Source organism: Aulonocara sp. 'chitande type north' Nkhata Bay, linkage group LG18 (genome assembly GCF_057382095.1).
Source record: "Aulonocara sp. 'chitande type north' Nkhata Bay isolate Kocher_YH1m ecotype deep benthic linkage group LG18, A_spYH_male_GT1.1, whole genome shotgun sequence".
Taxonomy (NCBI): domain Eukaryota; kingdom Metazoa; phylum Chordata; class Actinopteri; order Cichliformes; family Cichlidae; genus Aulonocara; species Aulonocara sp. 'chitande type north' Nkhata Bay.
The window spans coordinates 5,761,717-5,776,518 of NC_141361.1; the positions used below are offsets into that span (position 1 = coordinate 5,761,717).

The 14,802-nt window shown below is 42.1% G+C and overlaps 2 protein-coding genes across 2 annotated transcripts; both read left to right on the forward strand.

Moving 5' to 3' along the window:
* On the forward strand, window positions 1–2,092 carry LOC147307820 (uncharacterized). The gene is made up of 2 exons (XM_086273123.1): window positions 1–250; window positions 953–2,092. Exons 1-2 carry the CDS (start codon window positions 1–3, stop codon window positions 1,795–1,797), a joined length of 1,095 nt encoding a protein of 364 aa, XP_086129249.1. The 3' UTR covers window positions 1,798–2,092.
* Window positions 2,093–12,102: 10,010 nt separating this feature from the next.
* LOC147307821 (tripartite motif-containing protein 16-like) lies at window positions 12,103–13,788 on the forward strand. The gene has a single exon (XM_086273115.1). It carries the CDS (start codon window positions 12,121–12,123, stop codon window positions 13,786–13,788), a length of 1,668 nt encoding a protein of 555 aa, XP_086129241.1. The 5' UTR covers window positions 12,103–12,120.
* Window positions 13,789–14,802: the final 1,014 nt, after the last annotated feature.

The following is a 14,802-nucleotide window of genomic DNA, read 5'->3' on the forward strand; positions in this document are numbered from 1 at the left end:
ATGAAGTGTAAGGAGGAGGAAGATCTGGCTGGCCAGCAGGTCTGGAAGCAGGAGAGGAACTTCAATCTGGACCAGGAGGACACAGATCCCCCACAGATCAAAGAGGAACAGGAGGAACTCTGCATCAGTCAAGAGGGAGAACAGCTTGTAGTGAAACACGAGGATGAAGGCATCGTCGTCTGGAGCGGGGAAGAGCGGCTCAGACAGCTGCATAACATCTGGAAACCTGAGAAAGATTTACAGACCAGCGGTAAAACTGTAATCGCTTTTCTGAAGTGTTAACATTAATATTAAACCTACAGTTTGTATCAGTCAGATCTATTTAATGTGTATTCGTGAAAACATGACAGGGAGTTTTAAATGGACTGGTTCTTATATAGCGCTTTTCTACTCAATCTTGAGCACTCAAAGAGCTTTACAAAACTTGTGCATTCACCCACTCACTCCCATTCGCACAAGCACATTTTTCTTAGTGCTTTCTACCAACATTCAGACACACATTCCACAGATCAAAGAGCAACTTGAGGCAACTTGGAGTTAGTATCTTGCCCAAGGATATTTGAAATGCAGACTAGGTGAAGCCGGGAATCGAACCGATCAGTAGATGATCTGCTCTACCGCCTGAGCTACAGCCACCCCCAATAGTGAAGATTATTTTGAAAAATATCAAGATGTAGATCAGTTTCGAGATCAACTCCAAAATAGATCATCAGTCAGTCAGTAATAAGTGAGTTCTTTTTTGTTTGAAAGGTTTTTTTTACTCTTAATGTTGCTGAAAAATGTCAGAACTCAAGTTCTCATTTGCATCAGAGTGCACAAATAACTTCATTTTTACACACTTTTAATTTCACCTGCAAATGTGAGCAACATGCCCTCATTACAGACTTTAACTAAAACTTTATCTTCTCAGAAGTGTTTTTCTATAATTACATTTTTTTTATTGTTCGTTTAGACCTCCACCAGCAAACTGCCTGTAAGGAGGAGGAGTTTGTCGCCAATCAGCAGGAGAGGAACTCAAGTCTGGACCAGGAGGACCCAGATCCTCCACAGATTAAAGAGGAACAGGAGGAACTCTGCACCAGTCAGGAGCTGGAGGAGATTGTACTGAAGCAGGAGATCAATAGTTTTATGGTGACTTCTAGTTTTGAGGAAAGTGACCTCAGTGAATCAGAACCAAACGATGACCAGCTCCTTGCTCTTAACTTTCCTGAACCAGAGCTTGAGGAACAGGAAGAAAACCAGCATGTGGACTCGGGATCAACTAGAAATGCGGAGCTGAAGAAAAGGAGACGTCACAAAAACCGAACAGATAAGTCTCGGAGTGAAACTGATACAAGTAAAAAATCTGTAAGCTGTGACACTTGTGGAAAAACTTTTCAGTGTAAATCCAACCTGACGAGACACATGAGAGTTCACACAAGTGAGAAGCCACATTCTTGTAGCACCTGTGGGAAAAGATTCATTTGGAAATCAGGATTGGAAACTCACGTAAGGATCCACACAGGCGAGAAGCCATATTTTTGCATCACCTGTGGGAAAAGATTTGGTAAGAAATCAGGACTAGAAACTCATTTGAGAATCCACACCGGTGAGAAAGCGTATTCTTGCAACGTCTGTAGGAAAGAGTTTAGAGACTTGTCGACTATGAAAAGTCACAGAAGGAGCCACACAGGTGAGAAACCATATATTTGTAGCTCCTGTGGGGAAAGATTCAGTTGGAAATCAGGACTGAATTTTCATCTAAGGATCCACCTGAGTGACAAACCAAATCACTGCAGCACCCGAGGTAGAAAATGACCTCATGCTCCAAGTCACGGTACATTTCCTGTCCACAGCAGTGAAGGGCACTCTATGTTGTTTGTTCCAGCCCTGACTTTATGTTTCTCTAAGTTTGATATTTTTTTTATTGGTCTTTAAAGGTGACACAAATATTTATTGAACATGGATGCTCTTTTAATATTTACCACAGAAACTTGTATTTCTTCTTCAGTATAGAAGAAAACAAACATGAAAATGAGTTTTTCATCACTTGTTCCTTGTAACAACCATGATGTGATTCCTTTTTATCAGCCAATAAATAAGTTTTGATACACAGGAATAAAGATTTAAAAAAGTTCAAGACAAGTATACAATTTTTATTTAAATATGTTTTCTTTGTGATTTATGTTAATGAAGGTTATACTTCAGTATGGCTTTGACCTGGTTGTCCTGGTTCTTCTTAGCAACATGTTGCAAGATTTGATTAAAAATGTTTGTGACTAATTTTGTGTATTGTGTAATCCCTGCTAAATAAAAGCAGTTAAATGTGCTATATTGGCTCATGATAAGTGTTTATATCATTTTGCCTAAATGCAAGTAAACTCAATGTTTGCCAACTCTGTGTGTGCAGTTTGCTTCATAAGTACAGTAACAGAACTTGAACTACATGGAGCCTATTTTGATTACATCATTACAGATGTAGATATTATTCATAGTTCATATTTCACAGTGTGCTGCAATCTTCTCCACAGACCTGCATTGCTCTCTGTTCAGACCCGTCATCTTCAAGATGTCCACTAGATGTCGTCAGAGTTCCCCCACTTTCCTCATCTATTGTGTTGCCATTACCTGAGCCTGCTTAAAACCTACAGTCCTTTACATATGGGTTCATTCAGGGTCATGTTTAGTGGGCAGGTTTAGTGCGATGAAGGAAACTTGTTTTCTTTAACTTTACCTCTGAGTAAGTAACTGGAGTAACAGACTCACTGATTCCTCCCCACCTGCTGGACATGAACCAGCTGACTGACACTCAACAACAACAACAACACCTCATCCATGCTTAGGCACTACAGAGCTTTGCATGAGAATAAGGGGGACACCGATTGTGGAGCAAGACCAGGTGAGCCATCAAATGCAATGATAATATAGCATGCAGTAATGTTACTAAATGATATAACAATATTATACAACTGTTATAAGTTACGTATGTGATATTTATATTTGTGCTTTATCTTTATTGTCTTTCCTCAGGAGAACAATCTCAAATAGATGAAGACCTGGTCAGCATGGTGATTGAGGACTCCCAGCCATTTAGCATTGTGGAGGACAAAGGATTCAAAAGATTTGTTAAATCATTAAATCCTAGCTATGTTCTCCCCACTAAAAAGGTCATAAAAGCAGTGAAAATTTAGTTTTTACAGAATAAAATGTGAACAGGCAGGACTGAGGCTCAAAGCCTCAGTGTGTAGCTGTCCATACCTCAACGTTACAAAAGCACAACCACTGTCCACACCCCAACCACACCTCACCTCACAGTAAATGATCATTTCCATTTCAAGCATTTCCAAATGATCATTTTCCATACTGCCAGTATAAATATACACAGTATACTGCCATCACTACAATATACATGTTTTACACACTCCTTTTGTTGTTGACATTTACAGGCTGTGTGCAAAATGCCACACTCTTCAAATTCATGCCAGCTATTATTTTTACGTCCAGTAGGTGTCCTGCTAGAGCAAATGAAGCTTCATGAAGCTTCGCGTTGGGGTGAACCAATTGGATGAAAAGCTTCAGTGCTTCATGGGGCTTCATCTGCCCATCACTAATGAAAAGCTTCAGTGCTTCACGAAGCTTCATCTGCCCATCACTAGCATAGACTTTGCTTTGCATTGTTTGTTATTTTATATAGGTATGTTATATTGATTATATTTCTGCTCTTTCTCAGTTACCTGACCTCCGCTCCAGTCCTTCCTGGTTTGGCTGAAAGAGGAGGCTGAGGGTGGAGCTGGTTTAAATGCAGAAGCCAATAAAGTGGACTGGACCATCTATTGTGATCATGCAGGGGGAATGGGGTTCTTCTTGAATGATGGTTATCTGTTATCCCTTTAGTTTTCACCTTTGGTTTATATAATGGTTTATTCATTTGCTATATAACTGGAGCTGTTTCTCATTTGGGCAGGTCAGTTTGAGTTATGTTTTTGTTAAGTGATTTTTGAGTAGCAGTCTGTTAAGGTAACCTCTTTTATGGGCCCACTTGGTTCTTACAAACTTTATTTTTTGTTATTTTGAATTTTTGTAATCATTTTGTCCTTTTTGGGGTATAATAAAACCCATTTTTTTGAAGATTACATTTGTGCCTGTGTGTTCCTGGCGGCTTGGATCATGACAATTGGTGGCAGCAGTGGGATTCAGCCAGTGTAAAAGAAAAAATACACACACAAAAAAGGCACAGGTTTTTTTTGTTTTTTTTTTCTCTTCCCCCCCCACTCCTTATCAAACCATGCAGAGGAGCACGGAGTGCGAGAGCAGTCCGAGGAGATGTACCAAGCCAGCAAATGGGCTCAGAAGGACAAGTCGATGGAGAACAGGAGGAGAATGGAACTTCTGGAGGGGTAGACAGCACTGAGGGCCGAGGTAGGGAACCAACGATATCGGATCTGATCTCTCTTCTCCGTTCACATATGGGGCAGCAGGAGGCCAGAGAGGTTAAACAGAAGGAGGAAAGTGCAAAGCAAGAAGAACATTTTAAAGCACTTCAACACCAGTTTCAGTTGTTACAGGTAGAAGTACAAGCCCGCACTTCTCCAGTGCCTGAAGGTCAGGCAGCTGAATCACCTGATCCAGAATCTCTAGATGACGACATTGTTCCTCAAGCTGGTCCTAGTATATCAGCTACTGGTTTATCAGGTCAGTCCCATTTTCTGGAGCCTAAGTTGCAAAAACTTACCAACGAGGATGATATTGAACATTTTTTGATTACCTTCGAACGCATTGCACTGGCCTGTCGGTGGCGGAGACATGATTGGGTTTTTCACCTTGTACCGCTGCTTACGGGCAAAGCAAGAGGTGCATATGTACATATGGATGTTGATGATTCTTTGGATTATGATAAGGTTAAGGCAGCTATTCTTTATAAACATGATATCAATCCTGAGACCTATAGGCAGAGATTTCGATCTCTTGATGTAAACCCTGCAGAAAGCCCTAAAGAGTTGTATGCACGGCTGAAGGAGCTTTATGTAAAATGGGTCCACCCTGAAGATAAAACCGTTCAGGACATTGGGGAAATCATCATTCTTGAGCAATATTTACGAATGCTATCTCCTGAGTTGCAGGTGTGGATAAAAGAGCATAATCCACCCTCTGCTGCAGAGGCTGCAAAGCTGGCTGATGTTTTTGTGGCGGCACGGAAAAAGGGACAGCCTTGGAGCTTTATGACTTGGAAAACGAAGGACAGCCGGAAATCACTCCCGCAGAGACGAGCTGCCAATGTGAGTAGGGCTTCATATAGCCATTCACCCGATGGGTCTTTGAAGTCCCCGGCCAAAACCTTGGTATGCTATCTTTGTGGTATGGAAGGTCATACAAAGCCCATGTGCCCTGAAAACTCAGCTAAATTAACCCAAATGTGCTTTGTGCCCCGAAGCCATGATAACTGAGATAAAATTAGACAGAGGGTTAAAGATGACATCAGTTGAGATTAATGGTGATACATTAAAGGCACTAATTGATACAGGTAGTACACAGACTCTTGTACACAGACAGTTTGTCCCCTTAAATAGTATTAATATGACTGAAACGATTCCTGTTTGTTGTGTTCATGGAGATGAAAAGCCTTATCCAACAGCGGATCTATACATCAAGGTGCAAGGACAGGTTTATCTCCTGAATATTGGGGTTGCGGATAATTTGCCATTCCCTGTTATATTAGGCCGAGATCTACCTGTGCTGTTTGACCTTTTGGATTATAGCCACACATGCAATGTTGCCAGCAGATGCCACTCAGACCCTTAGTGCTCTGCCATTTTATGAGGCAGAATTAGAGACGGCACCCGGGAAATTGCGCAAGTCCCGCAGGGAGAGGAGGCGAGAGAAGTTTCATCATACTATTGTGAAAGCATCTCCCGTCTGTGAACCTGAGATGCCTTTGGACTTTAAAGTCCCAGCTAATATCACTGAGATGCAACACAATGATCCAGTATTAGCACCCTTTTTTCAGAAAGCCAAAAAACAAGGACATGAGATGGAACCAGATATTAACAGCAGTGAGGAATTTTTTCTGAAAGATGGCATTCTTTATCGCCGGCAAAGATCACAGGTACAGCTGATGGTTCCTAGTGGAGTCAGGGAGGTGGTACTGAATTTGGGGCACTCTGTGCCGTGGGCAGGACATTTAGGGAAGCATAAAACCATGGCTCGCATTAGGAAGTATTTCCACTGGCCGGGCCTGCGTGCTGACGTGGCCCAATTTTGTAAAAGCTGCCCTCAGTGCCAAAAGACTTCCATCAAAACCCCCTCCAGGGCTCCACTTCAGCCTTTGCCAGTTATTAGCACCCCATTTGAACGGTTGGGGATGGATGTTGTCGGACCTGTTGAGAAAAGCAGGGCAGGGAACCGTTACATGCTGGTAATAACTGATTATGCCACAAAGTACCCTGAAGTTTTTCCTCTGAAATCTGTAAAGGCCAAGTCTGTGGCTTTTTGTCTGGTGCAATTTTTCTCAAGGGTGGGATTCCCTCGTGAGATCCTGACAGACCGTGGGACTAATTTTATGTCAACTTTATTAAAGCAGGTCCACCAGCTTCTTGGCATCAAAGGGCTAAGGACTACTCCATACCATCCTCAAACGGATGGCCTGACGGAGCGCTTTAACCAGACCCTGAAGCAGATGTTGCGCAAGTTTGTGAATGACACTGGTACTGACTGGGATCAGTGGCTGCCTTATCTGCTCTTTGCGTATAGAGAAGTACCCCAAGCTTCTACTGGCTTCTCACCTTTTGAACTGTTATATGGTCACGAAGTAAGGGGGCCCCTCTCTTTGCTGAAAGAAATGTGGGAGGGTGACCGAAGTGGGGCAGGGGCTACTAATGTCATCTCATATGTTATACAGATGAGGGAGCGACTTGAGAAGATGACTGAGCTAGCCCAAGCTCATATGGGAGCTGCCCAGCAACATCAGAAGGTCTGGTATGATCGGTCAGCTCGGGAGAGGTCATTTGAACCTGGACAAAAGGTACTTGTACTCCTTCCGAGTGATGACCGTAAGCTGTTAGCTAAATGGCAGGGACCTTTTCAGATTCAGCAGAAACCACCTATCGGCTGGCAACTCCGGGTCACTCTCGCTCCAGTAGAGTTTTGCATGTAAATCTCCTGAAGGAGTGGGTGGAGAGGCCAAAGAGAGCAGAAGTTCTTTTGATAAGGGAGATTCATGAGGAGGAAGAGGTAGAGGAGCAGTATCTTCCTTCAGGGGTGCTCCAGCAGGTGGACCTTAATCACCTTTCAGAAGAAAAACAGCTTCAGGTGAAAGAGTTATGCAGCTCTGGGGTGTTTCAGGAGAATCCTGGGGGGACGGATGTTATTGAACATGACATTATATTAAAGGATGGAGCGTCTGTGAGACGTATGAGTTATAGGATTCCAGAGCGGCTGTTAACATCTTTGAGGAAGGAGGTGGATTTAATGTTGTCTCTAGGGATCATTGAACCATCTAAGAGCGAGTGGTGCAACCCAGTGGTTTTGGTCCCAAAGAAGGATAGTAGCCTGCGGTTTTGTATTGATTTCAAGTACTTGAATGCCATCTCAAAGTTCGATTCATACCCTACACCTAGGGTTGATGATCTGATTGAGCGACTTGGGAAAGCCCAGTACCTGACGACTCTAGATCTCTGCAAAGGCTATTGGCAGGTGCCACTTACTCAGCGCTCAAGGGAACTGACTGCCTTCCGGACACCATGGGGGCTATTCCAATTCACAGTCCTGCCTTTTGGTTTGCATGGAGCCCCTGCAACCTTTCAGAGGCTGATGGATCGGGTACTGTGTGGTTTGTCAGAGTTCGCGGCAGCATATCTGGACGATATTGTGATTTACAGCCAAACCTGGGAGGAGCACCTCAAACATCTAGAAAAGGTACTAGAGCGTCTCAGAGAAGCTGGGCTGACTGCTAATTCGGCAAAATGTGTTTTTGCCAAGGCTGAAACTGAATACCTGGGATTTGTCATAGGTAATGGGGTGATAAAACCACAAGTGAGCAAAATCAGCGCCATTGAATCCTGCAGTTTGCCACAGACAAGGAAACAACTTAGATCATTTCTTGGCATGGCAGGGTTCTACCACAGATTTATCCCTCATTTCTCTGCCAGGGCGTCTCCCCTCACTGATCTAACAGGTTCTAGGTGCCCTAACCAGATTCAGTGGACGGAGGAGGCTGAGGCAGCTTTCCAGGACATCAGGCAATCCCTCAGTAAGACTCCAGTCTTGTATACCCCAGATTTTGAGAAACCTTTTATTCTTCAAACTGATGCTTCTGACAGGGGTCTGGGGGCTGTTCTTCTACAGGGACCACCCAATGAGCGACACCCAGTGGCTTTCATTAGCCGTAAAATGTTCCCAAGAGAGACGAGATACTCGACGGTGGAAAAGGAGGCTTTAGCAATCAAGTGGGCACTTGATTCCCTCAAGTATTACCTCCTAGGCCGGGAATTTACACTGGAAACTGACCACAAGGCGCTCCAGTGGTTGGAGAAAATGAAGGATACGAATGGACGAATTACCAGATGGTACCTTGCGATGCAGCCATTCCGTTTTACCATCCAGCATATCGCAGGCAGGAACAACTGCACAGCGGACTATCTCTCTCGCTGTTCCAGCTCACTGCTGAAGGGGGGGAGTGTGTGATGGGTGCATGCAACCACACAACTGAGACACTTAGGTAATATTCATTTGGTCTTTTGTCTTATGTTTACGTTATGCTTTAAAGTTTCTGTGATCATAAGTTAACTAATTTGATATTTTGAGGTTACCTGTAATGCATGACAGCACTAAACTATAGCCCAAATGGTGGCATAGACTTTGCTTTGCATTGTTTGTTATTTTATATAGGTATGTTATATTGATTATATTTCTGCTCTTTCTCAGTTACCTGACCTCCGCTCCAGTCCTTCCTGGTTTGGCTGAAAGAGGAGGCTGAGGGTGGAGCTGGTTTAAATGCAGAAGCCAATAAAGTGGACTGGACCATCTATTGTGATCATGCAGGGGGAATGGGGTTCTTCTTGAATGATGGTTATCTGTTATCCCTTTAGTTTTCACCTTTGGTTTATATAATGGTTTATTCATTTGCTATATAACTGGAGCTGTTTCTCATTTGGGCAGGTCAGTTTGAGTTATGTTTTTGTTAAGTGATTTTTGAGTAGCGGTCTGTTAAGGTAACCTCTTTTATGGGCCCACTTGGTTCTTACAAACTTTATTTTTTGTTATTTTGAATTTTTGTAATCATTTTGTCCTTTTTGGGGTATAATAAAACCCATTTTTTTGAAGATTACATTTGTGCCTGTGTGTTCCTGGCGGCTTGGATCATGACAGTCTCAGTGAAATAACACTGACTCATGCAGGACTCTGATAAAAACTCAGCTTGTGGGCTAACAGACTAAAATCAAAGAATGCTTCTCTTTTTCTCTTTTGTTAAAAACTTTGAACATCCAGTGAGACACAGAGTAAAGTGACTTTCCAAGATTGTTTCTTCTTCTACAGATTCAGATAAATGATGTCATTTTGAGCCAGAAAGAACATTTCCATCATAAAGTAGAAGACTTTTATATTCTTTATTTATTTATCTGGTAAAAAGTCTCATTGACTTTAAAATGTCTTTTTCAAAAGAGATCTGGCCAAGACCAGAAGCTCCAGTTTTCTCTGCTTCTGTTTGCAGCAGAGCAAAAAGGACAGAGAGCAAGGGACGAGAGAAGACACGAGACAAAGACATGAACGGGACCAAATACTAACCAAGACAACCTAAACAACAAATACTGAATAAATTAAAGATTTAATAAAGTAAATCAGAATACTTTATTAATCCCAAAGGATTAATAAAGTATTCTGATTCTGATAACTAGGAAACATAAGATACACAGAGAACAGAATAATGATTAAACAAGACTCAAAAACCACAAACACAAAACACTGGGTCAACGACCCAGGTACCCTAACAGCCGAGGGAAAAGATGACCTCCTATTCACATCAGTATGGTATATTTTACTCCCATATCACTACTCAAAGATCATATTTTATTGTTGTAGGTTGTGGAGGTGACACACACACAAGCTGTAGTTCAACAATGACTTCATTCCTCTATTGACCTATAAAGAGGTCTTGTTACATAAGATTAAAGCTGGAAACTGACACACATAAGCCCAAACACATTGTGTTATTGTGGACGTTGAAGTCACTGCATGTGTTTTTCATGAAGATTAAACTTTCCTGTGCTGTTGGTTCTTTGTTTAATTCTGTTGATTCTTACTTTTTTGTTCCTAAAGTTTAAACTAAACTCTTGTTGGATACCAGGTGTTCATTTAATAAAGCTGCAGGTTCAAACTTCTAACTGCATGAAAATGTAATGTGTAATGTCATGTGTTTCTAAGTACCATCATTGATTTTGGTCATCAAATCAGCCATTACTCATTTAATTTGATGTAAATTTCCCCTAATTTGCATATTCAGATTCAGTATTCAGTACCACATGTGAAAGTGACCCAGATCAGATTTGAAAATATTGGATTTGTGCCGTTCACACTGTCATAGCATGATCGGATATAGGGTCGCATAGGGTCAAAAAAATCGGATTTAATGCGCTTTCGCCTGCAGTGTGAATGTAGCCTTAGTTAGTTCTTAGAGTTTGGTTTCTGTGTTCCCCTCTATTTAGTGTCTGTACCGTGTCTCTGTGCATTTCCTGTTTTATTGTGAAGGTCCATGTCTTATGTTAGTGTGTTCTGTTCACATTTCCCCCTGTCTCGTGTAGTCAATTAGGTTCAGCTGTGTCTTTGCCATTCCATGTCTCCCCCTGTGTGTATTTATACTATGTGTCCTCGTGTGCTCCTCGCCGGTTCATCTGTGTTTTTTCCTGCATCATTCTGTGTCGTCTCCCTGCATCTCCATTTTAGGTTTCAGTTCTGTGTTGTGTTAGTTTTTTCCAGTTTAGGTTTCACCTCCTGCTGGCCTCCGTTGCCCGTTCCTAGATGCCCCTGGTCTCATATCGCACTGGACTTCATCACTGGTCTCCCACCATCCTCAGGTAACAGTTATTCTGACCATCATCGATCGGTTCTCCAAAGCTGTGCATTTCATTGCTCTGCCTAAGGGGATTAGGTGCAAGAGTTGTTAAAATGTATAATTAAATAATAGATGAATTCAATAGCAAACTGTGCCTCGTTCTCAGATGGACAGCAAGTGGAATGTGATAGATGAGATGAGGAGATGGAAGGAAGAAGAGAGGCAAAGAGTGATTCACAGGCAGAGCTTAGTTTATTTCCCAGTTTTGTTGCCTTATGGTTCCAAGCGCCGTGACCAATCTTTGCGTTTTATTATTATCTCATAACACTTGTTTAATCAGCTACCCTCTCTCCTGTGGACTGTTTAATCTCTACAGTCTCAGATCAACACAGCCCTGCCCTCCAGCACTATCAGCAGCAAGAGCAGAAGCAACCCCCCAAACAGCAACATTGTACCCATCAGGTAAAAAATGGGCTACGTTTGCTTTGCATTGTGCCCACCTGATGACAGTGATGTAGTGTGATGTGATTCCATATTAGATTCTTGATGAATGTGGGTTGTTGTTCTTCAGCCTGCTTCTATGTGCCCTTTTTAACTGTGAGCACCCGCCCCTTTAAACATCTCTGCACTGCCCTGACTAAATGTATATATAAACTGTCTCTATGGTTTACAGTCTGAGTCTGACAAGCTGTCAGCTGTTCATTTCTGCTATTTGAATTGTTAAAAGAAACAAACTATTCATTTAGCAGATTAACAAAAAGAATAGAGAGGCATCCAGTTATTGACATTTATATTATTTAGTTAAAGGTTTGAACAGAAAACAATTAAACACAGAGCCTCTTCCTGCTTTCTGGAATGAATCACAGCATGAAAACCCTTCCTCTTCTTCCTGCTCTCTAGCTCAGCACCTCCTGTCTGTCCATATCGTTCTGTGTTCCCTCCCCTTTAGATCTACATTATGAAGATGGGTGTAACCAACGTGTGTTAGAGCTGGCAGGCCCCATTCACAGCAGCAACACTTGTTGTTCAGATCAGGTCAGACCAGTTTCTATATTAAGGAAGTGAAACTCACACAGTCACTGACACTGAGAGGAGAAATGGCGCAGAAAGGAGTTCAGCTGGACCGAGAAACCTTCTCTTGTTCGATCTGTTTGGATCTACTGAAGAATCCGGTGACTATTCCCTGTGGACACAGCTACTGCATGAAGTGTATTGAAAGCTTCTGGGATGAAGAGGAAAAGAAGAAAATCTACAGCTGCCCTCAGTGCAGACAGACTTTCACAGCGAGGCCTGTCCTGGTGAAAAACACCATGTTAGCAGTTTTAGTGGAGGAGCTGAAGAAGACTGGACTCCAAGCTGCTCCTGCTGATCACTGCTATGCTGGACCTGAAGATGTGGCCTGTGATGTCTGCACTGGAAGAAAAATGAAAGCCTTCAAGTCCTGTCTGGTGTGTTTGGTCTCTTACTGTGAGAAACATGTTAAGCGTCATTATGAATGTCCTGCATTTGACAAACACAAGCTGGTGGAGCCCTCCAAGAAGCTCCAGGAGAACATCTGCTCTCGTCATGATGAGGTGATGAAGATGTTCTGCCGTACTGATCAGCAGAGTATCTGTTATCTCTGCCCTGTGGATGAACATAAAGGCCACGACACAGTCTCAGCTGCAGCAGAAAGGACTGAGAGGCAGAGAGAGCTGGAGGTGAGTCGACAAAACATCCAGCAGAGAATCCAGGACAGAGAGAAAGATGTGAAGCTGCTTCAACAGGAGGTGGAGGCCATCAATCAGTCTGCTGATCAAACAGTGGAGCACAGTGAGAAGATCTTCACTGAGCTGATCCATCTCATCCAGAAAAGAAGCTCTGATGTGAAGCAGCAGATCAGATCCCAGCAGGAAACTGAAGTGAGTCGAGTCAAAGAGCTTCAGGAGAAGCTGGAGCAGGAGATCACTGAGCTGAAGAGGAAAGATGCTGAGCTGAAGCAGCTCTCACACACAGAGGATCACATCCAGTTTCTACACAACTACCCCTCACTGTCAGCACTCAGTGAGTCTACAGACTCATCCAGCATCAATATCCGTCCTCTGAGCTACTTTGAGGATGTGACAGCAGCTGCGTCAGAGGTCAGAGATAAACTACAGGACATTCTGAGAGAGGAACGGACAAACATCTCACTGACAGTCACTGAAGTGGATGTTTCACTGTCACAACCAGAGCCAAAGACCAGAGCTGGATTCTTAAAATATTCATGTGAAATCACACTGGATCCAAACACAGCGTACAAAAAGCTGTTATTATCAGAGGGGAACAGAAAAGTAACATATATGAATCAACAACAGTCTTATTCTGATCATCCAGACAGATTCACTGGATGGTGGCAGGTCCTGAGTCGAGAGAGTCTGACTGGACGTTGTTACTGGGAGGTGGAGTGGAGAGGGAGAGGAGTTTATGTAGCAGTCGCATACAAGAATATCAGCAGAAAAGGAGGTGAATGTTTATTTGGATATAATGACAAATCTTGGTCATTAAATTGTTACAACAACAGATTTACATTTTGGTACAACAACATCCAAACTCCTGTCTCAGGTCCTCGTTCCTCCAGAGTAGGAGTGTACCTGGATCACAGAGCAGGTATTTTGTCCTTCTACAGCGTCTCTGAAACCATGACTCTCCTCCACAGAGTCCAGACCACATTCACTCAGCCGCTCTATGCTGGACTGGGGCTTTACTGTTATGGAGACACTGCTGAGTTGATTAAAGTGAAATAGACTGAAGTCTTTCATATTGTTGTAAGTTTAAATCTGTATTTTAGTTCCCTTTTAGTTTCTCTCCATCATTATTGTGGTATTTATGTGCTGCACATAAATCAGATGTCAGTCAAACATTATGGGCAGTACCTCGACATCTTCAACATGTTGTCTTGATGTTTTTACGTTTTATAGGTGGAGCTCTTTCCTGTGTCTGTTCAGCCATGGAGACTATCAATGCTTATGGATATTTTTATTTGAAAAATTTCTCCACATGACAACATAAACTTCTCTATCTTCTAAATGTTTACTGAATATTTTTCTTAGGTATTTGTATGTTGTTGTTTCTCTTCACTGATCTTAACAGAGAAGTCTACAGACCTTCCTTTATCACACAGATTTTATTCTCATTTGTACATTTATAAAGAAAACAATTAATTACAGAGCAATAAGAAATTTTAAGAAAGTGCACTATATCATAATTTATAGTAAAGTGTATTAAAGCATCGTTAGTTAGTCACTTATTTAGTTTGGAGCTGTATCATCTGACACTGTAGAAACATTTCCTCCAGCTTCAGCACAGAATGTTAAAAACAGAACTATTAATGAGAACAAACAGTAGGAACACAGTATCAGCAAACATCATGGCTTAAAATGGAGAGTAAAAATCTAAAAAGAAATAAACAAATTAGTAAAAAGGATTTCCTGTTGACATGTTATTGGTCCTATCTTGTCTGCAGCACCTCCAGGATGCTTCTTATATGTTTCTGGTTATTTTTGCACCAATTTTAGTTTTTGTCAGTAGGAAGTTCAAGTTCAACTCAGTGTGTTTGTTTGTTTTTTTCAAACTGATGCCTGACCTTGAACACCAAACATCTGTCAATAAAGCAATGATATAAAATGCTTATATTAGTACTGAAAAACTGCATATCCACTTTACAAATATAAATAATGATATAAATCCACAGCTGAACTGGAGGAGCAGCTGATCTAGTTCACTCATGTGTTTCTGGACTAAGAGTTGGAGCAAATACC

Bases quoted from the DNA above. Each gene is read 5' to 3' on its own strand.
- LOC147307820 (XM_086273123.1), top strand. From the start codon at position 1: ATGAAGTGTAAGGAGGAGGAAGATCTGGCTGGCCAGCAGGTCTGGAAG. The intron at 251-952 runs GTAAAACTGTAA...TTGTTCGTTTAG, and splicing joins GAAAGATTTACAGACCAGCG to ACCTCCACCAGCAAACTGCC.
- LOC147307821 (XM_086273115.1), top strand. From the start codon at position 12,121: ATGGCGCAGAAAGGAGTTCAGCTGGACCGAGAAACCTTCTCTTGTTCG.